The sequence below is a fragment of the Linepithema humile genome, chromosome 4 (genome assembly GCF_040581485.1).
Source record: "Linepithema humile isolate Giens D197 chromosome 4, Lhum_UNIL_v1.0, whole genome shotgun sequence".
Taxonomy (NCBI): Eukaryota; Metazoa; Arthropoda; class Insecta; order Hymenoptera; family Formicidae; genus Linepithema; species Linepithema humile.
In genome coordinates this window covers 25,314,924-25,342,923 of record NC_090131.1, presented here as the reverse complement: position 1 = coordinate 25,342,923, position 28,000 = coordinate 25,314,924, and the positions used below count along the sequence as shown (strand labels likewise).

Sequence of the window (28,000 nt, the reverse complement as noted above, 5' to 3'; positions counted from 1 at the left end):
CGCGTGCGCAAAAGCGACGATAGCGCCATGTTGCGGCCGGTGTTCGTGTCCGGCATAGTTCGCTAACGGAATTCGCCGCACGCAAAAAGGTGGTGAGAGTGAGCCGGTTGTATAGGCGTACGTATATACATATATACAACGTTGCTTGTAGTCGTTGACATTTTATTCCGTGCGCATACTCAGTGGGCATTCTCGTTGCCCGTCGATGCTGTTTAAAGCTTGACATCGAATCTTTGAACGCGCATCTTGTCCGCGTTGCGCGATTTCGTCGTTCGACTTACGTTCCGGCGTACCGAGGCAAAGCGTCGTGCGAATTTTTGAAAGTGTTTATCGCGACCGATCGGTGGCGCATGCGTATGCATCTACATTCATCGTGTCCTCGTAGTCGGTCGACGGTTGCATGGCGTCCTGCGTAGTTTGTACGTGCGCTTGAAAACGACGGAGCCGTTTCGTCCCGTCCGTGCACAAGATACCGGCGCCCTCATTTGTACGGCGAAGTCGACGTCGCGAGTAGTCGGTCGCGACGAGAGTAAGGAAGGGCGACTATTAATATTAGAGTTGAGAAGGAGAAAATTAACAAGCGCTAGAGTAGCGAAAGAGTGAGAGAGAGAGAGAGTGTGTGAGAGAGGGTGAAAGAGAGAGAGAGGGAGTGGACGAGCGAGAGAAGCAAGATATAGACATATTTCTTGCCGTTAAGTGGGGGATCTCAGGCGGGCTTGTTGCGTTTATACAAAGTAAGATCGGATAAGAAAAAGGGCGTGGAGTTTAACCGGGCGCGACTGTAGGCACGTCGCTAATCGCTTTCGTGGCCATGGGTAAGACGCCAAAGAAGGCGGCCCCTGGGGGCGATGAGAGGAATTTGTACGTTCGGAGGCTTAAGGCAACGACCGCGCCGTCGAGAGCTTCTGAATCTAGCTTGCCCGAGAAACAGCGCGAGTTCGAGAGTTTGAACAGGTTTGTAGAATAAATCAGCAACAGCGAAATGCAAGTTCCGCCAGAGTTTCTCAATCACGTGGATACGCTTGTCTCTCTTGAGTCTGCCTGATTGACTTCAAGGTCTCCCAGAGTAGATGGTTGTGGAATTTGTAGTAAATTGTTTGTGTATTAGTATTTGATTGATTGCAACATTTGAAACCTCTTAATTACTTGCCATTGTACTTTAAAAAAAAATATCAACATTCTATTATGTATCGTTTACTAGAAGAGAATTGGGAAATTTCATTACATCTTGTAATGTCACACTTTTATAGTATATCTACATGTAATCGTAATGTCTGCTTTGCATAAGTTTGGAACAAATTAACTCTTTGCACTCCAAATATGCCTCTCAGGCACTGGCAGTGTCAGCTAGTATCTGACCTTGCAAAAATGTTGGAACGCAAAGGGTTAATTTTGTCAGTAATCTAAAGAATTCTAAAGGATCAACTTTTATAAAAGAGTTAAGTCATTGTAAGACTCAATGGAACAGATCGGTAAACGAGATACAAATATTTTAGTATTGTTATACTTATTTCATTAAGAGAGTGTAATGATGTATGTGTGAGAAAATATTAGAGATTTTTATTCCTGTAAAAACATGAGAAACTTTGGTTTACATACTTTCTTTTATATATTTTTCAATTAGTACCTCTCATCACCTCCAGCATTTCTTGCTCAAAGGCCATTTTGCCATATGGCTTATCTCTTCATTGATTATAAATATCTTATTTCTGTTTTAGGCCAAAACAAAGTGGAATACAGAAAAAAATCCCAACTGGAGCAGGAAAGAGTTTAAAGGTACATATTAATTTTTTTCTTAATTATTATTTACAATATACTCACACAGAAGTTGTAAAGTCAAGCAATATAACTGTATAATGTGATTCTTTTTAAATCTACACAGCAATATATTTATATATATTTAAATATATATATATTTAAATATTTATATATTAAATATTTATATATTCAAAAATCATATCATCATCAGATCTATAATATTGCACTTTTTATGTATTCAACATGTTGATATTTTATTATTTTACAAAATATTGAATATTTATCTCCAATGGTGACACTGACATTTCTCAGTTCTGTTAAACATGTTTACAATTAAGATAGTGTTATCTTTTCCAGATTAAGTATGAATTTATCAAAATAGTATGTAATTTTACATGTTAATCTTATAATATGTTTATATATTTATATAATATTTGATATATTTTTAATTTTTTATTTATTTGGGTTGAATTACATTTGATACAAATATTTTATGTTAATGCATATGCATATTCTACATATAACGTTTTATATGTTATTAATGTTATATATTATAATATGTATACATATTAAAATTGTCAAATGTTAATTAATATATAATTTTTATATGATAAATATATATTTTGTTATATAATTTTTTATTAATGCTTATTAAATTATTAATAACAAATGACATGTTATTTTAATTGTAATTTTAATTTTAATTTTTTATATATTGTCAAAAATTTAATTTATTTAAAATTGTATACATGTATATTATAATTAAATACATATTTTGTTAAATAATTATATATTGGAAAATATAAATAACTTGCATTAGGTTACATTAAATAAGTAACTCGGTTAGGCTATCTTGCAATGTGGAAATAACGTATGTTATAGAGTAAACTTCGTACTCCAGCAAAACTTGGACTGAATCAAGCCACAAAACAATTAAAAGTTTCAATGAAAAATCCGGAAGCAAAAACTACAAACATGCAGTTGGGACCGGAAGAAGAAAAAGCCAAATTACATGCCAAGGAAGAGAGTAGTAGCAACAAAGCTGCTGAAACGACAGAACAATCTGCTGTTGATAAAGAACACGTTTCTGAACAAACATCAAAAGAACGTCAAGTTTCTACAAAAATTCCAGAAGTGGAGAGCAGAACTATTTCGCAAGAAAAAGAGGAAGTCTCAGAAAATATTAACAATGAAATCAAAGAAGTGGACGAGCAAGAAGATAACGACATAAAATTAACATTTGAAATTGAACAAAGTTCTGCAAGAAATGGAGGCGAAGAATTGGACGACAAACGGTTAAAGGATGATGCCAAGGGAAAAGAATTACCTGCGGTGCAAGACGAACTGAAGAATGGTACAAATGAAAAAGAAGAGATACAAAGCGAAACACCACAAACAGACAGCGAAAGCTACTCGGTGGACATTGTTGAGTCTACAACATGTGAGGTATCCGAAACATCGGAATCCGTTAGTCAGAGCGACACGCAGAAGGATAAAGAGAAGATCGATGACAATTTAAACAATGATGCTTCATTCGTTTCTTATGATTCATCTATAATGCTAAAAGATGTACAAATCAGACTTAACGATTGTCTGAAAGACAATTCAAAGCTCTTTGATGAGAATGCGGAAGTTACACCGAATCATCTGAAAGACATGTCATTTGGAAAGACGCTGAGAAACATCTCCGGAAGACATTCGATCGGCAGAATGCGCCATATTACTTTGCGCGACAGAAGGATATCACCGAATAGTTCTCTCTTCGTGAACACATCGACCGCATCGATACCACATGATGAAGGGACGGGATCTAAGGTATTACATTACAATAGTGATTTACTATCTGATAGTTTCCCTACAAATGGTAGTCCACTGGATAGGAAGCGTAAGATAGAAACAGAAAATCTTGGTTCGGTGAAGAAGCAGAAAACTGAAGGAGAGAGCAGTTTGTTAAGTACATCCATAGGACTTTTGAGAGGCTTTCGTAACATACAGGTATCCACACCGAAAGTTACAACTTATAAGTTCGAATCTAAGTTAGACATTAGCGGAATAAAGGATGATGACAATAAAATAACGGCTGAAACAACTGAGAGTACAAAGAAATGGTGTGTCATCATGTAAAACGTCGTGAAAATCATGTGTCATTATATAGACAGAGAAAATGATTCTTATATTTTCGAAAAGTGTGAAATGTTACATAATTTTAAACATTAATGCAACAGTCATATTACCTTTTAACAATTAATAGTTTTTTTTTAATCACTATTGAAGTAACTTGAATCCTTGTTTCTCTTTATGTTCCTAAAATTCGCTCGAACAAATATATTTTTCCTACAACTTTTGAAGATTTCTTGTCAAAGGAATACCAGAATATAATGTATATTTTCAATGATTAGTAAATTAGTATTTCAATACTACTTCCCACCGCGTAGACTATTAAAACTAGTGGCTTATTTTTTTATTGTCACACAGAAATTTTGAGGAACGAAATCTAGAAGGATGAAGTAAAATATAATAACAAAAGAGTACAATTTTATTAATTTTTGACATGACTATTTTATAAGCAAAACTTGATGCTATAAAATGATGACAAAATAATTAAGCTTATACATAAAAATGTAATGTGTATTTAAATTTCAGTGCTTGTCTTTGTTTTGTATCCCGTACAATTTTTATTTATCTTTAATCAACACAAACAAATTAGATATAGAGACACATGATAAATATACAAATGAATAAGCTTTTTATTCTTATTATTATAAAAAGAAATAGTTCTATAACGCAATGATATATTAATCTGATAAAGAATAATTTCTTGCATATTATTTCATGCATTTTGTTGTCTCTTTTTATCTCTTATTATCTTATAATATCTGCAGAAAATTCAGACTCTATACGTGAATTTTTGTAATATTATATGTAATATTGAAAAGACATATCTCTTCGTTTTAAAGAATTTAGTTGTTAATAAAAAGTATAATACATTATTTATATTTTTGTAAATTTATTTCGTTAGATTTGACGAAAATTCCGCTGGAGAGTATGATAATGTATTGTATTTCGAACAAATTTTTGGAAGTTAATTGCAACACGAATCTAATCTTATATATTTTCTTAGTTATAGTAAATCGTTACTACGAAATAAGTTACAATGTTATTTCCGCATTTAAATATACGCAGCTTTACCCGATCTATTCTGATGAGACATTTTTCATGACATTATTACAAATAGTCTCCGATATATGAATAATACCCACAAAAGATTTCATTCAAAGATTTAATAACTATAGCAATGTTGCATATATAACTTTTGAATTAATCGACGTAGATTAATTCTCTATTTTTTAAAATGATGTAATAATTCTTCATGTAACTTTTTCGACACAAGAATACTCATTTTTATCGACAAATATGAATATTTGTTACAATGTGTAAAGATGGAAAGTGTAGATACGAAACTGTATAGTATTATACAGTGCACTTTAAAAATATGACAGAAAGAACATATATTTCTAGAAGGATCTTACATTTTTTTCGCAACTTTAATCGTTAAACAACTTATGTAGATCTTGATTTTCATTTTATCTACCATAGATTTAGATATATCCTCATGTCATCCATTAAGGATGATGTTACGTTGCCTTTATATTAAATCTTTGTTGGGATATAAATATATATGTAGCGAGGTAGATATATTTGACCTTCCATTATACGATAAATGAAACGACTAAGACGATTTGACCAAAGTAATTTTTCAGTGTCAGACGACCTATTCGTTTAGACTTGTCGAGAATAATTATTAATTATTAAAGTTATACAATATATATTGGTAACGCAATACGAAATAGTTTTTCCACCAATCGATTTTACAGATACTCTGTAAGAAATTAATTTAGATTAATAATTATCCAGGACTGAACGAACGGTCGTTGGGACATACTTTTATACTTGTTCAATTAGTAGGAGCGTTAGAAACATATCCAAGAGAGTGTACATAGAAAACCTTATGAGATTTATAATAAATTCTCCAAACTGAAACCCTCGTTATTGATTATTTCATCGAATAATCCACAAATTTTTATTTTCAGATCTATGTATATGTATAAGACTTGATTTCAAACATGAAATTATTGCATATATTTCAATTGTATAACAATGTATCAATTTATTATTATGTTTCTTGAATCGATGAATTTGTATTATTGATCTAAAATTGCGTTTTTGATATTTTCTTGTGTCTTATATTTTTGTACCTTTTTTATGAGATTTATGTCTTTTTATGAGATTGTCTCTTTTATGTTTTATGTTTTTATTGTGTATTTATTATAAATGTAACATACATTTTATTTAAAATGTAGAACAGGTATAAATATGAAGAAAAATTCTGTCGATGATGCTGAAAGATTTATCGAAGCGCGCGTCCGCGCATGGAAATGAAGTACAGCGAAACATAAAAATCGGTGATAAAATCTCGAGAGATTTAAAGAAATAATCTCGTATTCCTCTCTTGTTGGTTTAATCGCATTCCGGAAATGTGGCATTTAAGCAACAAGAGAGAGATATTTCCCATCAGATGCATGGTCTAGTTAAGTTAATACTACTAACTTAAAAAACAAACGCAACACATCTCATAGTTTGTCGGATAAAAGCAAAATATTAATATAAATGCTACTATTTCTACATTAACGTAGCGCTAACAGCATAATTAAAAAATTTAATAATTAAAACGCCATTATTACTGTCGTTTTGCTGAAATGAAATTACTTCATTATTTTTTGAGAAAATGTTAAATTTGTTAAATAGAAAGTATATATGTATATGAGATCCAAAATTTATATTTAATAATATAAAAGTGTTAAATTGAAGTTACATTATTTTATAAAACATTATGTGCTAATTTATATGCTAATACTATATCAGGAACAGTAATATAAAGACCGTTTAATGAGATAAAATTATTGATGTCTATCAGATAAAGTTAGAATAGTGAATTCTTAAAGCATAATTCTCATTTGAATTATGTGGTATTTCGGTAATAGGACATCCTCTCAGACGAAACCGCGCTAGCTGCACTTTAATAATTACACTTGATTCATTTGAATTTCTGCCTTGGTATCAATTTTCGTAATATCGCTTCTTTCTTGTACAATCATTTTTAGATAGAATTTATTTTAATAGACGTCGTGATAAATGTTTTAGTAAAAGTTTTTATGAACATATTTATTGTTAATGTACATAATGTAAAGATATAATAATAGAAACAATATCCAATATGTTTGTTATAACAATCGTAACATAAAATTTATTGATTAATAAGATATCATGTCGTATCTAAGACAACAATTGCTAGTATTGTACTAATTGTATTAACGCAAAACTCGAGCATTAATCTCTTAGTTTAGATATAAATATTAAAGTGTTAATATTTCTAAATGTTATAAAACAATTGTCTTGCTATTTTCTATCATTACAATCCTATGATCATATGTATTTTTATAACCGATAAGTTAATATAATCTGTACAACCAGCTTAAATTACAGATAAATAGCTATACATAAATCAAGTAATTTTTTTAAGCACCAATTATTAAAGCAGAAAAGTAAATACTTTTACAGGTACACAGTTATCGAAAATATAGGCATTTTATAAAAAGAGCGCATCCTCCTGTAATATTAAAATATCCTTACATATCGATTATTTTTTATTACAATTATTACAATCCGTTGCTCTCATGAAAAAACAATAGAAAATATAATTTAACTTAGCTGTTTCTAGTTAGAAAATATATAAAAATATGCATCATATCGATTTTACGAATATTTTTAAGATGTTTTTTCCAAGTTTGTTACTAAGATAGACATTCATCGCACATTGTATAATATTCGTCATTTATGATTTTTTTATATGGATTATTTATTTATTATCGTTTTCCGCGAACGTCAGGTAAGATCCGCATAAACAAGAATGCGGAAATATACACACCACAATACATCATGCTATCCTGAATTCTTGATTCTGCGGTCAATGTAGCCGCGAGCAATACGCGCGAGATACGTTTCTGAAATTTAAGGTCCGATTGCGGTGTCAAGTGTCAACGGCGTAGCATGCATATCATAAGCATGAACGAAATTGGAGCACGCTGCGGTACAACATTCTACACGGAATTGTCTCTGTTATTTGTTTTTCAATTTACGAGTTCAACCTCATACATACATACATATTCCTTTCTCTCTTTGTTGTCAAATTGCAATTACAGTTTTGCAAACTCTGTTGAAATAATATACATATTTTGTCAATCGTAATTGTACAAAAAGATCTAAATATTTTTATAATTGTATAAATTTTATAATTGTATAAATCCATAAAAAGATTTTGTCGAAATTTTTGTTCACGATACCTGCAAAATAACTTAAAGAAACGAATTGCAGTTGCAGACAAAGATAGATATTTTTCTCGTAATTATATAAATGTTTATCAATTTTTTTTATTAATGTTATAAATATTAATTATGAATTTATCAAGTATTGTATTGTTAGAAATTTGTTTTATTCAATTTTCTCTACGATATCCCTTAACTCGCCTGTTGTACTTCATGAATCAACATAAACTTTCATGTACTTCTTCCTTCTCAAGAAGTTTCCCATATATAAAAGACATTCTCTCATTGGAAGTGTAATTTCTCAACTGACAAATCCCTTGAAACTTTCTTTTACAGAATCGCACGTGTTTCAGTAAGTCAATACGACAGCTCTGTGAAGGCAGGGCCCTTGACAGCCCTCCCGAAGTCCCGGCCACAGGACTGATCTGATCCTAGTTCCGTGCGGATTCGGGGATGCGTGATGTCTCACGTGTACCTCCCTACGGAACTCCAGGCTCTGCGCTACATCGAGCACCAGCGGTGTGGAACGTGCCAGGCACGCCCAGGCCAAAGTGGAGCACGCGATGGCGTAACTCTTGACCTCGGCGCAGCCACGAAGGCACGGAAAATCGTACAGTGTCCTCTCCAGCTGGGTGACCACCTGCTCGGCGACCTCGCGGGAACCGGTCTGCGCTCCGGAAGTGGCCAGTTGCCGTTTTATACATTCTTCAAGCTCCGGTGTCGCCGCCGCCGTCTGCGCCGCGGACGCGCCGTTCAGGATCTTCAGGGCCTGCAGGCGTCTCGACGTCTGGACCATGCCGGCTAGACGCCACGAGAGCTGCGGACACGAGACACGGTTAGCGGGGTCTGCGACCGGTAAGTGATCCATCAAAAATCTACATGTATGTTAAATAAACGCGCGGTAAATTACGCGCGACTGCTGCGCGGCGAGACGCTGTCAGCTCTTTTCTTTCATGAACATGTGGAATATTCTAGTCGAATGAAGCAAAAATGAGAAAAAAAAATGGGTCGCGCATTGCTTGCGGCAAAATACAATTATCACGAACGGATGTTAGATAGGGATTAGAGCGGAACAGGTTTTAGAACATGTCTGCTGATTCACGATTGACGTCGACACATCATTTATGTGTTGTACGCTCGTTTTTGTTACGATCGAGTAGCAGGTTTTTTTATACGACAATTTTATGATGTACCGATATATTGGATTCTTTCAATCGTACACGGTGAACATTAATTCGCCGATGTATTCTTTATTAAAACATATTCTCGATATTTTATAGAGGAATTTATTTTTACAAGTCGCGCGTTTTATGTAATCTATCTTTCGACAATTTTGCGACAATTTCAATTACGCTGACAATTTTTTTTAATACCGCTAATGCGAAAACTATATTCGCGCAATAACTGATATTACGTGTGCACAAAGTGCTACGTATTTATTGTCGAGTCATCTTTTAATCGAAACCGTCCAATCATAGTTGCGCATAACAGAGCATAGAGATTATATCGCGAACATGTTTCGCCGCTATTGTACTCATTGTGGAGAACATGTCGATCTTAATCTTCACGAAATCGGGGGCAACATTCAACTCATTATCGGAAGAATGCCGGTCGTTTTAATTAGTTGGTGTGCAAACGCGTATCTTCCGGTTATCGCGTAATTACGATGGAATTTCGTAAATCACATCCGCGGGATCATTCACGCAGAAGAACCCTCGACGTGTTTACAATAGCAATTTGCTGGCATTGTTGATGATTTGCTGCCTTTAACAGCAGTTTGTTCTGAACAGCGCGACTAACTGTTCGGTCGGAACCGTTAGGTGCAAAAGTTCGTCGCTGCCGTATTACCACTTGTGCGTTTTCTATTCACTTGTCGCAACAATCATATTTTATGCATAATGAATTGAAAGAAATAAGCTGGACTTGGCAAGTCAGCGTGCTACTAGGGAAAGATTTGCGAGCGGTCATCCCGGCACTTTAGATGACTTTTCAAGAATTTTCTCTGGTGTTCCTAACAATAAGAAAATAATGCAATCTAATTTTTTCTTTCATTTTTTTTGCGCATTCTTATATATTTTATGATACTCTATCGTGTTTAGCTATCGGACGACTTGATTTTAAGATCAGATAATTCAATAATAAATACGTTTGGCACTCACTACTTGAAAGAAACTAATATTTAAGCAAAAGTTATTAAAGTTAAACGCTGGAATTGTAATATACGTTGAATAGAATCGCAATTAATACAGCAATATTGAAATTAATTTGGAAAGTTTAGAAAGAGATTTCTATTTTTTATAATACCGATTTCATTTCAAATATTCCACCTAATTTGAAGATGAAAAGAAAAGTAGGATATTAAGAACGTTGAAGATGATATCAATTGTCGGTTCCCAAGAAGGAGCGTTTAAACCGATGCTAGTCAGTTTATAAAAGATCCATGCTAACTTGGCTTATCAGTATCAAGAATGCTGAAAGTTACGGAACTGCTGCTACACGCAACATGTTCAATCCGCGAGATTGAGTTAGAACTTAGACTCGCGCTCTGCGTGACTGCCACGCTGAATACAATGTGGGCCGTAATTCACATCGTGCCAAGTATCAAATTGAATCATAATTACCGCTGAATTTTTATTATTTATGGATGCGGTGACGCGAAAAATTGCATGTTGCTTCGATACTGGATAACGTGTACATTCCTCTCTCGAGCTTTCTTTTCGGTGTTTGCAGAGAAGAGTGATATTTCTAGGACACTCTATACAGCGTATGGGTGGGTGTATAAGAAAGAGTGAAAAAAAGCCGCTTCCGTTGCAATAGCTATTTTATCACGTTCTTCTCGCGTATTCGTGTGAAAGCCATCTTCCCGCTATGCAACATATTAGCCGCGGGACGGTGAGCTGTCACTATATATATATAGGTGCACCACGCTCGACTGTTCACAATTGGATAAAACTTTGCGGAAAAGAGGCAAAGGTATTTTGACTATCAGTTGAAACTGTCCTCTACAGAATTCGGCTTAAATATAATTGTATAAGCGAAATTGCATATAAGCGAGAGAAAATCCATTATATATTAGGATAAAAATCATTTGACTTTATGAATAGATAAATCCTTTCGAAGAAAATCCTTTTTTAGTATCGTCCAGTAATTTGTTCATGCTTGCGGAACGTTAAATTTTTTATAAAAAAATAATTACATAAATCCTTGTAGAAAAAATTTTTCTTAGCGTAAATTAATTTTATCTTTAAAAATAAAATATTATTTTTCTCATGAAATATAATTCGTCATTTGAAAAATTGTTTTATTCAGCTTATTTTTTGTCGATATTTTGTGTCTCGACTGTCGATATTCTGCAATTATTCACAAATTAATGATAGTAGAAATTGCTGATTGTATTTTAGGAAAGCATCATAAATTACCCACATATGTAGATTGACGTATTTATCGGCTAGTGTGTCACTCTGTTTTACGAACATTTTCAAAATACACTAGGGTGGAAGTTTTCTCGAAAAATAAAACCAACACACAAGGCAACGGAGTGCTTTCGTCATGCTTATTTTATCACCGGCAAATCTCTGTGTGAAACGAGACAGGGACGGTTGAATAACGAATTACGTCTTCCGTCTGCATTATTTAAGAAAGAGGTTGCCTTTCGCACTTTATTTGACACGCGCCGAGACTTCTCTCGGAAGAACATTTTACCGGATTTCGGGCTTTTAAGATATCGATCAGCGGCTGTCGATATCTCATCTCCATCTTAGCTCGTTTCTTACGCTCTACCTCATCGTCTCCTAGTTTCGCGCGAGAGATATCCCGCATACATCGAGTTATTTCGGTTCCAAGTACAAATCGTATTGTCGATTGCAAAATTCTCTATCTGCAACCGAATTAACTGTCGCAGTCCCATCCGAAAGTGACGTATGTCGGAATCGTAGATTTAGCGTCAATTTTCGCAGTCGTCATGAAAATTACGATTTTGCATAGTCTGCGCGCTTCTCGAAGAAGATATTGCGCTAATTGTCTCAGCCGGGTTATCGACCAAGTGACAGCAGTCCATTCTACAAGGTGACATAAACACACGCGCGCGAAAGAGAGCTCCTGAAGAGGGACAGTTCGTGTTTGCGCGCGCGCGCGCGCGCGCGCGCGTGTGTGTGTGTGTGTGTGTGTGTGTGTGTGTGTGTGTGTGTCGCTTTCTTCGTGGATATTTATTTTAGTTCATCGATTTCCCAGATATCGGTGTGAAAGGCACCTGTATGTATCCGTTGTATGTATGCAAAGTACCTAATAGCCTCAGGCTGACGGACCTAGCGTCTCTCTCGCTGCCACTTGCCGAGTATACTCTATCGCAAAAGTGCGCGCCCCTCGGTCCCCCCTTTCGCATCGCCCGACTGTCCCCTCGCTCCTTTCCCGCCGGCGGCTTTGACGTTAATGGTCCATCGATCGGACGGGAGACAGGTGCGTGGTGGTAGTAAAAATAATCTTACAGCACACTTATATATACAAACACCGTCGATGTGCTCCACTCGAAAAAAAAAAATTCATGATTAACTCTCGCATATAAACAGGTATTTCTCTTCTGCTCTTCTCTCTTTTTTTTTCTATTTCTCTCTCTCTCTCTCTCTCTCTCTCTCGCACTGTCCTCGACTACTTTTTTCGTCTCTTTGCATTTCACTTTGCACTTACGATTAAAGGAAATATTAAAAACCAACACTAGATGGACTTTCAATTACTCTGTTCCGAGATACGCGTTTTATTTTGAATAATGCAATTTTCTCGGAAACAAGCGCAATTTCAAAACACTCTATCGTACGCACACTCTGCGTTCGTTGCTAATGAAGAGATTATTCCCGCATCGACACTTTACAAATTAATTCTATTCTTCTCTTGTATACGCGCGTTTATCACATCTAATTATAGTGTAAACAATGAAGCGTGGTTACTAATGCAACATGTACTTATGAAATGTTAATAATTACTATTATTAATACTATTATTAATACTATTATTAATTAACCCATTTTTGAACAATTAATTGGACATTCCATATTCGCAACGTGATGATTATTTTTTTTCATTTTTAAACAATACGTGCGAGGCTTATAGGTTTGCATTCAAAGACTGTCAGTCGTGAAATCGAGTTTTCCGTTATAATAAAATTATTTGGATCAACGAGACGCAACGCGGACGCGAAATAGGTCGCTTTACGCTTCATCTACAATGAAGAAGTTTACTTTGTAAATACCGGTTTAAACCGGTAAAAGGAATTTATTGCTTATCCACATAGTGTGAAATCCGAAGATCTATAGATTTATAGATCCATTAATGTATGTGATATCGATTCACGGTGCGCCGTAGATTCCCACTTTTCTTTCACACCTATCACACAGTCTGAAATTGCACAAAGCCGCTATTCTCGTTTTCTGCTCTGTGTATATTCAACTTTTGAAAGATACACGGAGAATCGCGTTTTACACGCTTTTCGTATTTTTCATCATCTATATGTATTTGTTTGATATGATTAGTTTGGCCATGTTTCTTCATCGGAAAAGCTGAAGTAGGTATCGAGCCACTGAAAATGAAGAGCTTTCCGCGAATTGAGTCTCAGCGGTAGATAACGGAATCTCATTGTTCGCTCGACTTTATGCGAGCTTTAATAAAACTTCAATAAGCTTGCTCTTATCAAGCTACTTAATATAGGTAATTTAAAGGCCGCGGGAGGATTCTTCATTAAATTTTTGTCGAGGCAAGATTGACTGCGGAATTACTCGAAGGATATTTGACGGGAAGGAAATACGGTGGTCGGAGAGGAAAGAGAGGGAGAAAGAAAGGGAGGGAGGATATCGTATAACACGAGCTTTAAAACGTGATTACGGCACGTGTAAATCACATACGCAGCGCACGCTTCGCGGTGAAATCGCGTCCGCATTGGCAGGTGGCTTTCACGTTAACCGGCGCGAGAGTACAAGTGGAGAACAAGTGTTTATTGACATACCACACTTCCGAATGTGTGCGTTCCCCATTAGATTTCGTCCACTCACTTCTCTTCGCGGCGTATTTTCGGTACATTTCGGTTGATGTTAAAACCGACCGCGGATGCGTTTATATAGTTTGCGTTTCGTTCGTTTTACTGCACGTGCGTATTCATGTTGGAATCTCATTTTCTTATACGTAGAAAACACTCGTCTCATTTGTCAGCGTGTTCTTTAGAGACTCATTTTACGCGATTTTGCACATTGCGATAATAACTGATCATCCTGGCGCGATATCATTAGTGTTCAATGTCACGACAGCACGACATTCAGTTTCCATAGCGATCTGTGCGGTAACATTCAATGTCGTGATGCAATGTCACGCGAAAATGAGCAGTGGTACGCTCAATCATTCCCGCTGACACGCGAAACTAATGCGACTTTATTTTTAGAAATGTGTTTGTATTCAGAGCGGCAGAATTTAAGGGACGCTGAATATACAATACATTTGGTTTTTTAGCGGGGGGAGAAAAAAGGAGATGTTATGTAATCCAATCTTCGATATTTGTAATTTGAATAAAAATATTTGCCATGAATTTGGTGGACAAGCCAGATGTATATGCGTGTTTTCGAAATACGAAAATTATCGACGGACGCGTGCGGATTCGCAAAAATATTTACACAAAGAATTATGCCGTACACATGTCGAGAATATTCCCAGGACACGCTAAGTGGCTTAATGATGTAATTACGGCGCGCTGGAATTTTGCTGCGAGTTATTCACATATGGGGTGTAATCTAATATCTCGTTACACGTTCTGACACCTTTGACATGATCTGCGTTTGCTTTTGATGACGTATATACAGCCCGATACGAACCGTACGTTAGTCCTGTATTAGGTCCGTGCTCGTGTACATGCGTTAATTGTTTCATTCATTAGGCTGATCCCTATTGTTCGACTCGACTGACATTTTCATCACGGGATTTATACAAAATTTGACTTCAATTTGAAAAGCAAAATTGATATATGAGAATGCGCGCATTTATTGTTAATCATTTATCTTCTGTACAATCTGCCGTACAATTGTTGAACAGACAATCATACGATTTACCTTTCTGATATATTTATTTATATATATTTTTTATGCCGAGTGTTATAATATTGCGTTAAGAGTTAAATTACATACGTTAACGATTTAAGCGAGGAAATCTTTCAATTGCAGAATAATTAAAATTTACATATTCGTGTTATTATTAATTCGCGTTTGTAAAACAATATGATTAAGAAATGGCGTTTTAATTATGCGTTTTGTGGAGAGAGATCGCAGGTGGCTATTTGCTCGCAATAATCAAGATGGAAAATGGAAAATTTTACAATCAGATGCTGAAAGCTGATCATTATACAATTATCTCACGCATAATTAATCGTACTTATATTATTACATTCAGTATGTTAATTGAACAACACGTATGTTGAAACGCCATTTGCACACGTGATCTTAACAAATAGCTTCATACTTATTACTTATACATATAGCATACTATTCATGAAGAGCATTTTCATTGGAGGACAGCTTATTCAGGTTTTGTGGATAATATACACGCGCAAAACAGCGTATTGTGCATGATTATTGCGACAATGGGCGTTCGTATAATTTTAAATCTACACGTGGCTAACTTTTATGCGTTTTTGCGGATGATCGAGTGCTATTCATATAATAATCCGCGGTCGCATCGTTGCGCCTTTTGTTGCGTTTCCATCCGGCAAAAGTCCCGCGCTCTACTTGTCGCGCAAAATTGATCGATGATATAAAAAAAATAGGACTTTCGATAGGAGTGCAGTTTTTGGTTTTTTTACTTCATGATTTATCTGGTGATGACATTTATCGGAGATAATTTTTCTTAGAGTTTGAAGTTTATATTTTATGTTATTTTTATTTATTATCTCAAAAATATGTTTTATTAAATTTTTTAATTGAATATTAATTTAAATACTTCTCATTGATATCCGAATTACAATATCAATATCAGAAATTACTCCATTTTAATTAAGGATAGATACTCCATTCTAATTAAGCACAATTTCAGTGGCATATATCGCAGTTCAGCGAAGGGGGGAAGATCTTTGAAATTATATACAATTATGTTAGTTGGCTTAAATACTCACCACTACCACCGAGTAGAGAATCTTCGCTTTTAAGTCGGGCGCGTCCTTGAGTGATTCCAGCGCATCCAGGGCGTCCAGAGTGTGCAAGTTCGCCTGAGCGTAGAGAGCGCTATATCTCTCGGCTAGTCGCTCCACTGTAATGTCCGCTGAAGTTAAATCCGAGCAGTTCTCCTCCACGCTGAGAACCTCGCAGTTGGTGTTTGTTACCACCGGCTCCGGAGTCGGGCTGCAGCTCTCGTCTGTGTGGTAACCAGCGCTACTAGATTCCTCCTCGTAGTCGTCACCGAGATTCTCACTCAGGTGAAATGCCTAGCGTAGAATATGGTTATGAAGTAGCGCAGATATCACATAGTTCAGACGTAAGAAGTTGAAGTATATTACAAAGTACCTTCTCTTTGTAATTAAATATGTTTTTTTAATACGTGCATTTACATTCGCGCGCTCTCTTTGCGATATAATCTAGAATGACCAGACATCTTTATCTACGAGAATGTTTTCATTTTTCCACTTTTTTTCTCTCTGACGTCATTGTAATCTTTTAATATTTTGCTTGAATTTTAGAATTAAAAATTTTTTTAATATTTTCTAATGGAACAGAATATTTTTTCATTGCGCTTAAGTAGAATTGCGTGAGTGTAAAAGATAAAAAAAGACAGAGCAATTAAAAATAGTCGGGGAATACGGAAAAAGTTAATAACTATAAGATGTTAGAATTTATCCTATTTATAAACGAAATAAAAATTATTTTACTCTATTGCGTGTAATAATATTTATCGATATTGCAATATTCTGTAATATGTTAAATTTATAAAAAAAGCCGAGAAATAACACTTTCCTTCCATTTGCATGTACAAAAAACGGAATATTATTATATAATCATGTTTCGTAGAAGGGCAGGCGAGTAAATGTCGCGTGCTATGGAGAAACTACTGAACAATCGTAACGCCCACACCTCGATCCACTCGTTCCATTTTCGATTGGGATTTGCAGTCGACTCTGGGCTTTCAATTAAAACGCACTCAGTAGAGAGCAATTAACGCGTTTCGACATGTCGAAGCGGTTTTCCAATTCGATTCTGTTATATAACACTTTCCATCCTTTTTGCAATTCGCCATTATTTTCGTCGTTTGAAGTCCCAGTTGTCGCGGGAGTAAAAGAGATGATTATAAGCGTATTTTTGTTTTCTGTTTAATAATTGTGACGCGATTCTAAAAGCACCGCCGCTCATTCATTATTGCGTTCATTCATTATCGAGAAGCTGTTTAAACACATTGCGATAGATTTGCCGCATTTCCAACCAATTTCGACTAAATTTTACGAAAGAGTGAATACGAACTTGTGAAAGACGTGTTTGGACGCGAAACATTTTAGACGCGCAGTTCGGTGTGCGATTTTCCGCCACACCGTGTCGAATTCAATCGATTGTGCCGGTCGTGATTATTTTGACTGTCAAAGCGAATGTCGTCCTTGCCTGTTCAAAAAGAGAAAAGCAAAGATGACGCACAAACTAATTTTGCCGTTTGTATTTCTGCGAAATAGAATTCTACTCATAGGAGGACGTGTTGCAGCGTGACGCGTATCGCACATATTGCGCGGCCGGTCGTTCGCGCGCGTTTTTCTAAAAACGTAAAAACTAAACGTACAACTAACCAGCGCGCGCGCGCGATGCGGATTCAACTTTTATTGCATCGCAAAATTCCGCGCACGGCCGCGACGGTAGCTGGACGCGTGAAATATTTATGGCGTACGCATTGCATCTCCCAGCGGCGATCATTTATGACACGTCATTAATATGCGCGATATTAATCATAACGCGCATATTAACGCTTTGCGTGCATTAATACTTCACGCGTGTTCGAAAATATTTCTCACTAATATCGCGCATTCGGTTCATATACATGCCTAAAAATCGAGGGCGTAATGTTACTCGGAAACTTTATAATTGCACACTCGTTCATGAATTGTGAAAAATTTACAACCGAATTACGAAGGAATTTACGGCCAAGCGCGTTGCTCAGAAGCGCTTGTTTCTATTTGATTACAAAAATTATTTCTATTTGATTTGCATTAATCTTTGGGCGCTCGTGATATTTTACAGCGTACGTGTCATAAGTGTATTTCCCATTGCGATATATCATTAATCTGTTAATAGCATATGCGGACAAACCACACGCGCTGATATATATAAACTGTTTAATATGCATCGAAATGATGTATCATTCCAATTAAAGTTTTAGCGGCTTTTGGTATTCATAAATATTTATTATTAAATTACATTACAGTTACGCGCTGGTAGAAATAATTTACATTTGCATATTCTCACAGTCTGCTCGCACAAATATAAGTACGATTTTATCACGTTAATTTTTATTTGTACTTTGCGATATATATCGTTATTTCATCAATCGCGTTTCATTTATTTATTAATTGCACGCGATACGACTCGGAGATTGATATCATATGTGACGCGCGCGGTTTGCGTGTCACTTTAGTCAGTAGTCAAGTGCGAGCAATTGCAAGAGTAAACTCGTGTAATTTAGGATCGTCGGTATGGCCCTTACGGGATTTCACAGTGGTTACACATGGCGCCTTTGACGCCGTCTTGGACGCATCAGCTTGCCGAGTTGCAAGCCACAGTCCCGCGGGAACGGTAACAGTTGCACGTTGTTGTCGTGTATTCCGAAACCGTTCTCCCGCACAAGTTACCTTTCTTCTTATTGTTGCGGTCGACTTACGAGCTTCTCACGCGGCACGCGGGGGCACGAAAAATAAATCGCGATTGCGCGCGCAAATGACGCATCTATTGTTCCAGTAGGCCGCAATTTCTATGTCAAATCTCTTCCCGCCCGAGCCGGTTGTGCGAAGCGCAAATTGTTTCGCTGGTAGATAACGTTAGTTAGCGATGTATATCTTCTTACACAGAGTATTATTGCAACAGTGATCCTAGAGCGTATTCCCTGACCCACTTAGAGTCGAATTTTTCCTATCCGTCGTAAACATTGTTTCAGCTACAGTTAATTATCGGCAGTTAATTTTACTTTTTAACGTGCAGCTTAAAATCGAGCGCGTTCCAATTATTTCTATCTTTCGTTTAACTTGTGCAAAAATACGAAAAGAAGGAACGAATGTTCATTCTTCCGCGCATTTTCGAAGATTAAATTTCAGGGGTATTTCGACGCGGAATTGTGTGAAACTCTGTTCCAGTCTTACCTGGGGATTATTCTCGCTCATAAACTGCAGAGCGAGCGCGCAGCCTCTCGAAAACTGCAACAGCCGGGCGGCGAGAGCCGGGTTTTTCGCGTTCGTTGTTCCGTTGGTCATTTTCCTCAAGGCCGTCCATTGGCGGAGTGCCTCCTTGTCTTGCTCGACCCGGCGCTTCAGCTCCGCCAGCAGATTCTCCAGGCCGCACGGCCCGCCCGCTTTCTCCAACGTATTCAGCAGGCTCTGATTATCGATCAGCCGCTGCTGGATCTCGCTGTACTTGAGGGAAAGCTGCCGCTGATGCGAAGCCGCTTGTACACCTTGATCTGCTACAAAAGCGCAAGAAAAAGATCGGGGCCTCTCTCTTTCTCTTCGGGTGTTATTATTATTTTTTATTATTAGAGCGGAACCGATGATGGCGCGAAGCGATTATTACTGCATCCGCTCGTCACCTTTTTACGGCGCCTCGGGCTATACGCAGATACCTAGACGATATCCGGCACGTACAGCGAAATTGCGAAGTATTTCGCTACTGACATCGTAGCGAAATACATGTACTTTCCTTTATATAATGAGACAAGATTAAATTATGCGGCGTATCCGCACACTCTCGCGCGTGAGGCAGAAATTGCCGCGGGTGCTTGCTTCAATAAATTATAGTTCGGCCGAGGGTCTATTTTCATTATATCGTAATAGATATTGATTTTCCTCATCTAATGAATAAAGCTGTGAAATAATTTCTATTTTCCAGCGAGAGATATTAATTTCATCATTCGCGTAATTGAGTTGGCGCTAAGTAATGAAGTAAATAAACTTTACATTTAATAGCGTTAGTGATTGCTAATTACGTGAAGTGTTTTAATGGAAGTTAGAAACTAACGGAATGAATTTCAATAATTGAAACAATTTGGCAATTAGAACTAAATTGAGACCAAATTAGAATTAAATTATGACGAAATTTTGTCGTAACTTGTGGAAAAAAATATGCATACGCGTTTGAAGTCATAAAAGAAATATATATATATAAATTGGTTATTCTATTTTTAAACATTGACGCTGATATTTTAAACGTTTTTATGAGGTGACGCTTGTGAAAGTAACTTGCACATATTTATCAATATCTATAACGATGTCGCTTATCGTTTTATGCACGTTTCTTGTACCATTTCTAGTACCTTTCTCCTCGGGAATGCATCATCTTGGATTGCTCATCGCGTTTGATATGCGCAAACGAGAGTGGTGCATTCGACTATGTAAATGGCTTAACACGTGACCGACATTAGTCCATTTGCATTCGTAAACGTAACGCGGCGCTCGTGGCTCCGTTAAAATTCGATACTTCACGGTTTCATAGAGTTCCAGATGTACGCTTGGTGTGACAGGAACGAACAACCGTTCAATTTTATTCTGATAAAGTTAGCGGCGTGTGCTAATCTCATCGTGCATCTCTATCGTGTCGATAATAATTGCATGTTACAGCGTGTGCTGCTACGATGCATCGATGAGCGCGTTTCGTCGGATTTCCGGCAAATTCGCGCCACGGACTGCTGGCGCGGATATTTCGACGGCGCGCTAGTGTTAATGTCGAATCTCATATGAAAATCCGGGCGGATTCGCGAAATAACGTATAATTGCGAAATATTGCTTCGCTAGTTTAGCACTGCGCTTGTTGCCCGCGGCAATTCGCACTCGTTTTTCGGATCAAGCGCGCAAATTGACGGTTGATTATCGTATATCTTTACTGACAATTAACATGTCGCTAGAACGAAACTGGATTACTCTTTGATTTATGAATACGATCGTTTATGCACATTGTCAAAATTTGCGTCATATTATTATTTTAATTTTAAACCGACGATTTGAATATTTATTCATAAATTGCTCAAAATAAAAAATTAAATTACCGCACAGAAGCGTTTATCTCTCTTCTATCATCGATTTGCACGATAACGATTTGGATATCGGGGATAACGCTTGGGTCTTTGTTAATAACAATCGGAGCGTGTACCTTTATGGGTTCCGGCGTGCTTGCCAAAATTCTCGATCTTGTGCAATGCCAATTTGTACGCCTCTGTTCGTGTCTCGAGGTCCTCTTTCAACGCGACTGGCAACGGCACTAGATTCGACGTCATGGAATTCTCGGTGCTGTTCGTTTGCGAAGAAGACACTAGTCCATGCTTGCCGAGTCCCTCCACGGCTCTCTCGAGAGCGCGTCTTCTCGAGATCAGCGTGCTCTTCGTGCTCGGCGATAATCTATTCAAAGACACGAGAAGTTTGCACCAGATCCGCGGTTGAAAGTGGTCCTGACTGGTCGATATCAGGTGCACGATCCTCCAGAGAACTTGCTCGATCCGCAGAATCTTTGTGTCGCTGACATTCAACTCCACCAGCCGGGAATAGAGCGCTTCCAGAAGGACGAGGCTGTGCGGCAGCGTCTCGATCAACAGGTCTACCGGAATATCCGGTAAGGCGGTCTTCAGAGTATAATGTGGCAGCTTCATCAAGAAGCCGGCCGCCTCTCTGTATTGTCTGCCCTCGTACAATCTCAGCAGTCTGAAAGAAAGGACGTGGCCATCCTGTTATCCCGCACAGTACTTTTTATCGTACAAAGGAAAGGGTCGTCGGGAGGGTAAAGTGAATCAAGCGTCAACTCTAGGAACGTGAACTAATTAATTTCAATCACTTAGATGTTAGACACAACGGTGTGTGTACGATGTTTACGTTCGTCTCAGATAATGGAAACACAGCAATTAGCGCAAAGTGCATTGTATCACAGCAACGAAAAGTTCCTAATTTAAAAGAACGTATTTTTATTGAACATTTATCGGTAAATAAGTTTGATTCCTGATTATTGTTCCACGTTTTTTTCAATTAAATACGACAAAAGGTTTTGCAGGTTTTGTTAAATAAAAATTGATGAAATAATTAATAAAGAGATCGTGTATTTTTATCGAACATTTATCGATAAATACATCTGATTTCTGATTATCGCGTTTTTTCTTCAATTCAATACGTTCGGGAAAAACTCTTGCAGATTTTTCTAAATAAAGATTAATAGAATAATTAATAATACATTAGTACGGCACAAGTATATGATTATATCTTGATGAACTGTACACCGGGCTACTGCTAATTACGTATCCCGCTAGTCTTACGTAAAGCCTGGCAATCAATCGTAATCGCGAATCACCGTTATTAAGAAGTCGCGTCGAGGACGCGTTAATTTATCTCGCCTCGTGGACGAATAAGTCCGCCGGCGATTTATTACCGGCGCGGATTACTGTTATTAGGAAACGACGTTAAGCGGATTTATCGTTCGACTCTGCAAATTCACACTTGTGCTTCTGCGCGCGAATTACTTTCACGGCTGCTTTTTGCATTATACATTGTACAGTTTTCGTACGCTCCGCGCTTTCGTACGCTCTGCGTTCGATCGCTCGTCTTCGTGTAATTGATTGTCACACCGGTTCCCGCCGGTGTTCTATTAGCGCGCGACGCGCACAAGGGAGATTAAATAAACCTATTACACGTCACGGCTGTCTGACTGACGGATGTGCCGGTAATTATCTCTGATTCTTGGCGCGGGAGAGGAACGCACAATGTGATTCGATAATACGGGAGACTGCTAGTTACACGCAGACAGCGGAGCGTCACGGCGGATTTACACGTCGACGTGTACGCCAAGCAAACTATAATTATAAATTGCCACTCCGCAGAATCCTTTGTTGCGATTCTTCCCGTATACACGGGAAGCATTTATACCTTACAGCTGCGACGCAGCGTCATTTGTTCATAATCAGTATTTGCAGTGTATTCATTATACAAGACGGTGTAATTGGAATGGAATGCACAAGAATTAGTAGGAACAGAATTATATATCTGACGCCTTTGACGACGCGTTCTTTGCCAGAAGCTGTGAAGCCTTCTAGTTAAGGTTGATTAATTAGAAGTGCGAGAAATTTCTGTTAAACTCTAACGCGGCACCTCTTTTGTATAAATAAATTTTCGCGATACTTATTTTATATCTTTAATCAATTTCGATCACAGTGGATACATGAGTTCTACAAAATAGTGCGAATATTTATTTGTGCCAATAACATATCAGCACCTCGGAAGCGGAGTGAAGTCACGTGAACATAATTTGGAGATATTTACGATTGCTCGACGATTTTTGTTAAGATTAATTTCTTGAAGAATAGAACTCCTTTATCAGCAGCTAAGGATTTAAAACTGTTTGCCATTGGACATAAAAAATGGAGTATAATCTTGTGATAATAATAATTCAATTTTCGAAAATGTGACTTTACACAGTATACTTCTGAGGCTATGGTTTTTTTATTACGCGTTCGGAAAGCACAACTTTAGGGTCGCTTCTCCGAAGCAATAGGCTCCAGTATCGATTCGGGAAATTTAATAACGCTCGTAAAATACATACCTTCTCAGCGCCATCCGCGGATTCGAGCCTTCATCCTCCGGGATGCCCATATGACCGACTTGGAATTGCGAACCGGGACCCCACACGAGTCTCTGTATCGTGTTTCTGAGTCGCTCCGGCCTGATCCTCTCGCAGGAATTGATACCTGGCAGTGGTACGCTTTGCCTACTCATTTTTGGTCCGCTCTCCTCCCGTCTTATTTTCCTAACACCTATCTCCCGCTCGATAGACGCCGAACCCGTATTTCTTTATTTTCCTCGCACGTGCGGGGGTTAAAAACGTCGCCCCAGAATGACTTTTACGGCCGCCCCGCCCGCCTCTTCGAGACGTATTACTCAAGACATTCACTTCTCGGGGTCGGGCTTTTCTTTAGGACGCTTTCACGATCCTTTCTCTCTGTCCTCGGCACGATCTTTGACCTAGCAGCCACGCGTCTCCGTGAACCCTCCACTCCACCTCTCGAGTATTCTCTCGCAAATTGAGACTTTTTACGACATATTCGATGGCGAGCCTGTCGCAATGATGGATCCTCTGCTACGCTGCTCCTGTCGATTTACTTACGTATCCTTAGCTGCCTTCGTAATCTGAGCTTTTGTCAACTAAGTCGGCTTTGAATATTCCGCGACGTCTTTTCGCCTTTATCGAGTAAAAGTGATTTTTATCTATTACTGGAATAAATATTTTTTTACGTGCCCGATTAATGTTGATTGATTCAATTTGATTCAATGATTCTGGATTACTTTGTCTTTTTATTGGATCTTCTCAGATTTCTTTGCTGAGAGAGTGATCTGATAAGATTATTTGTTTGCTTTCTTCACGAGAATTGGTTCTTCAATCGCATACTGCACGGTCGACTTTTCCTAAGCAAACAGTCGTAATTTCTCTGCCGATGCTATTCACGTTAAAATCAATATCTTTATTCCTGTGTCAATATTATTCTTTGATTATTCGCGTTCTGCACGTTTCATTAATTAACACGTGTTTAATCAGCTCAGTTTTCGTTCTCTAAGTTTTCTCCGAATTTTCATTGAATCTCTGTCTACGTAAATTTTGTATCTGGGTCAATTGATTAAAAAAACGTTTTTGTTCTTTCTCTTCCTTCACATTTTATAATAGACGAAGAAATGGGCCACGAAAATGGTTTTCTCCACGATTAGAACAATATTTAAAAATCGACTTTTTTTATATAATCACATCCATTAGAGCGGCGCGTGCTGATTACGCTCGCTCGACCCTTCGTTTTTCTTCGCTTTGACTTCACTTCGTCCTTGACGAGGTTAGCCCTTTCCTTTCTCTCCCTCGCGATTTTCCGCACGTCTGGTCCCCAGTAGAAACGTAACTTGCCTCAAGGCAGACTGGCGCGTCTAATTTTCTAACCGCTATTCTCCCCGGCGCGGACTCTTCGCAATTCTCTGCTCAGGAACAGCCGGCAGGAACATTTCATTCTTAATTCGCAGACACTTTTGTTAATCTCGCCTCTTCTCTTGTTAAATCCCGATGTTCGCTTCGCACCGATGTTACCTCTAAGCCAATCTCATTACCGTCACGTAATTATCTCCGGTATCCGTTGATCGTTTTCTCACAACGGTGTCTCAATCTTGATTTTTGATTATAGAGTCGCCCGACGGTTAACGATCTTTCGGCCTTCTTTTCCTCCCTCTAGTAAAATCCTGCTTCCTTCTCTCTCGCTCCGCCGCTCGCCTTCTTCTCTCGACGTCCCTTTCTCACAAATTTCCTTCCGCCCGGCCCTCCTCGAAACACGGACTGGCCTACAGCCTCGGGGGCGATCGGCCCACTTTTGCGCGGGTCGAGCTGGACCTGCAGACGGAATTATTCACCGCGTGAGTCGTGTTCTTTCTCGATATGCTCGGGCGTAATGTTTTCACGTGTTCGCCGCGATGCGATCCACGTGGCGGTGTCGAGGGATTTGCATAAATCAACGATATATCTTTCGCCTTTCTCGCGAAATAAGCGCCGAAACTCAATTGTGGTAAAATTCTACTTTATATGCGGGGTGCTGCAGCATCAAAAACCATCTTAGTGACTGATACTCGGATTTGACGTAATCTTTTCTTCTCATCTTACATAAATTTGAATATTACATATTGTAATTAAAAGTTGCATTGAAATTGTATTAAAAAAATTTTAGTCAAAAGTAATTAACGCAACAATTGTTATTCACTAATGAGATACATAATTTGCCTCTTTGTTTTTTAATACGAAACATTTTTAAAATTAGATTTTTTCTAGAAATTTTTTATAATAAATAATCAAAAGTGTGATCTAAGAAATTTAACAAGTTAATATTCCAGAATGCATGTCTTGAAGTTTCTTCTCGCACGCGCTACTTCGTAAAATAAGGTGGAAAGAGAAAAGTAAATTTAAAAACAGACATCATCATAAATGGAAGGAGAACCTATTTTTCTTCTATAACAATCTTTTTGTACGCTTTGTGTACGTGCACACGGCGCGCTAGAATAAAATATTTGCCAGTAGTGATGCGACACTCCGTAGCGTCAGAAATGGAAGGTCCATGCATGATGCATCGGATCTCGGAACTGCGGTGTATAATCTCGCTGGGCGCATCAGACGCGAATGCCTGGCAAATTTCAGTATACCTTTGCTGGGAATGTGTGCCTTTTATAGTACAATATAAAACTCACAAACGAGAAAGAGATATTGTATAAAAGATTTTGAAATGGAAAAAGAGAGAGATAACAATGAAAGAACGAATAATTCTACGATGAATAATTCGAAATGATATAAATATCGGTTGACAGCAAAAAGTACAAAGCAAGAGTAGATATCGATTTGAACAGTTATTAAATTTAAAGTTATTACACTTGTATAAGAATCGTGAACTTTTTTATGTAATAAACTATCCCTTGATACTCTTGCATCGCGTTTAAATCTGAAATATCTGGATTTTATTCGTTAAATGATTAATACGTAAACCGCGCTTTTCAGTAAAGCTAAACGTGTATTTAATGAAACGTTTTTTTACATTTATTATATAAAGAATTTGGTTTTTGATCGCGCCCCAATTACAAGTAGCAACACATTTTTTTTATTCTTACGATTTTATATGCATAAAATTTATTATATTATATTGCATAAGAGTGAATTCTCATAATTTTTAATGTTATTATCGGCTGAATTAATTTGCAAAAAATGTTATCGTAACAAGTTAGCGTAATTTATTAATAAGAACATTGGAAATTACTGGTACGTTAATTAAAGAATTACAAACATTTATTATTAACGTTGAGTTATTTAAAAAACTCATACATGGCGTAATAACGAATTCTTCTCCAAGCAATATTAATTAGATGATGGCTATTACTTAATATTCTAATTTGGAGCGCAAATTAATATAATAAGCTCATTACTAAATTAATTGCAAACTTGTTATCGAATATTTTACATGTCGTACGAAAATGATTAAATAAAATGAAAAAGTGAGCAAAAATACTGAATTATTATATTAAAAAGTTGTAAATTGTATTACAACATCGTAATATCGATATATTTTTTCCAGTTCATTTTTTTACAATCTCTTAATTCAGTGCAGACTTACAGCGCTGCGTTAGAAGTTTTGTGATAACGATGCAGCACTTGTTGAGCCTTAAATCCGAAATATCCACACTGCAATCAAACTTCCGTCATTCCTCGTGAAGGGCAATCTTAGCTTCAAGGTAATCGCGGATTACACGATTTAGATTTCAAACCGGGCACACGTTCACAGTATCGCGAACTTGTAGCGCGAGATCGAACGCGGTCACACTTATCGGTACTCGCCGAGCCTGCGGCGGCGCGTGTTTTTGCTGGCGATTTTCGGACGATTCGACATGTCGGTCGCGAATGCGAGTAGCGGAGTCGCTGTTCGGATTCAAGAATACGTAAGGTCCCGGTTCGGAGATGGGTGGTGGAAGAAGAGTGGAGGCTCTCGCGAGGGCCGAACGGCTCTCACGAGATCGTCGGGCACGTGTGATGAAGAGAAATGGGAGGGGAATGAGACAGAGACCAGTTGCAAGGGAGAGATGGTCCGAGAGAGAAGGAAAGAAGGAGCGAGAAAACGACGAGAGA

General features: G+C 37.5%; 3 protein-coding genes across 6 annotated transcripts in view; 2 read left to right on the top strand and 1 right to left on the bottom strand.

The window, feature by feature from the left end:
- The first annotated feature begins 3 nt into the window (after window positions 1–3).
- On the top strand, window positions 4–5,799 carry LOC105672438 (myb-like protein X). 4 transcript variants are annotated; one of them, XM_012367362.2, is made up of 3 exons: window positions 4–117; window positions 1,719–1,776; window positions 2,641–5,799. In XM_012367362.2, exon 3 carries the CDS (start codon window positions 2,704–2,706, stop codon window positions 3,880–3,882), a length of 1,179 nt encoding a protein of 392 aa, XP_012222785.1. In that variant the 5' UTR covers window positions 4–117; window positions 1,719–1,776; window positions 2,641–2,703; the 3' UTR covers window positions 3,883–5,799. The 4 variants fall into 4 exon arrangements, with proteins under 4 accessions (XP_012222785.1, XP_012222784.1, XP_067210544.1 ...); XM_012367361.2 differs by lacking the exon at window positions 4–117 and adding an exon at window positions 149–954; XM_067354443.1 differs by lacking the exon at window positions 4–117 and adding an exon at window positions 151–529.
- LOC105672437 (uncharacterized) lies at window positions 4,841–27,865 on the bottom strand. Its single transcript, XM_012367359.2, has 6 exons — window positions 27,492–27,865; window positions 23,915–25,732; window positions 21,488–22,032; window positions 19,489–19,808; window positions 16,279–16,587; window positions 4,841–8,958 (listed from the first exon to the last, which is right to left on the bottom strand). Exons 2-6 carry the CDS (start codon window positions 24,085–24,087, stop codon window positions 8,491–8,493), a joined length of 1,815 nt encoding a protein of 604 aa, XP_012222782.1. The 5' UTR covers window positions 24,088–25,732; window positions 27,492–27,865; the 3' UTR covers window positions 4,841–8,490.
- Window positions 8,855–28,000, top strand: part of Dop1R1 (Dopamine 1-like receptor 1) — a 129,311-nt gene continuing 110,165 nt past the window's right edge. Inside the window, exon 1 of the mRNA XM_067354440.1 lies at window positions 8,855–8,996. The gene's annotated coding sequence lies outside the window, so the exon portion shown is untranslated. The remainder of the gene's footprint in view (window positions 8,997–28,000) is intronic.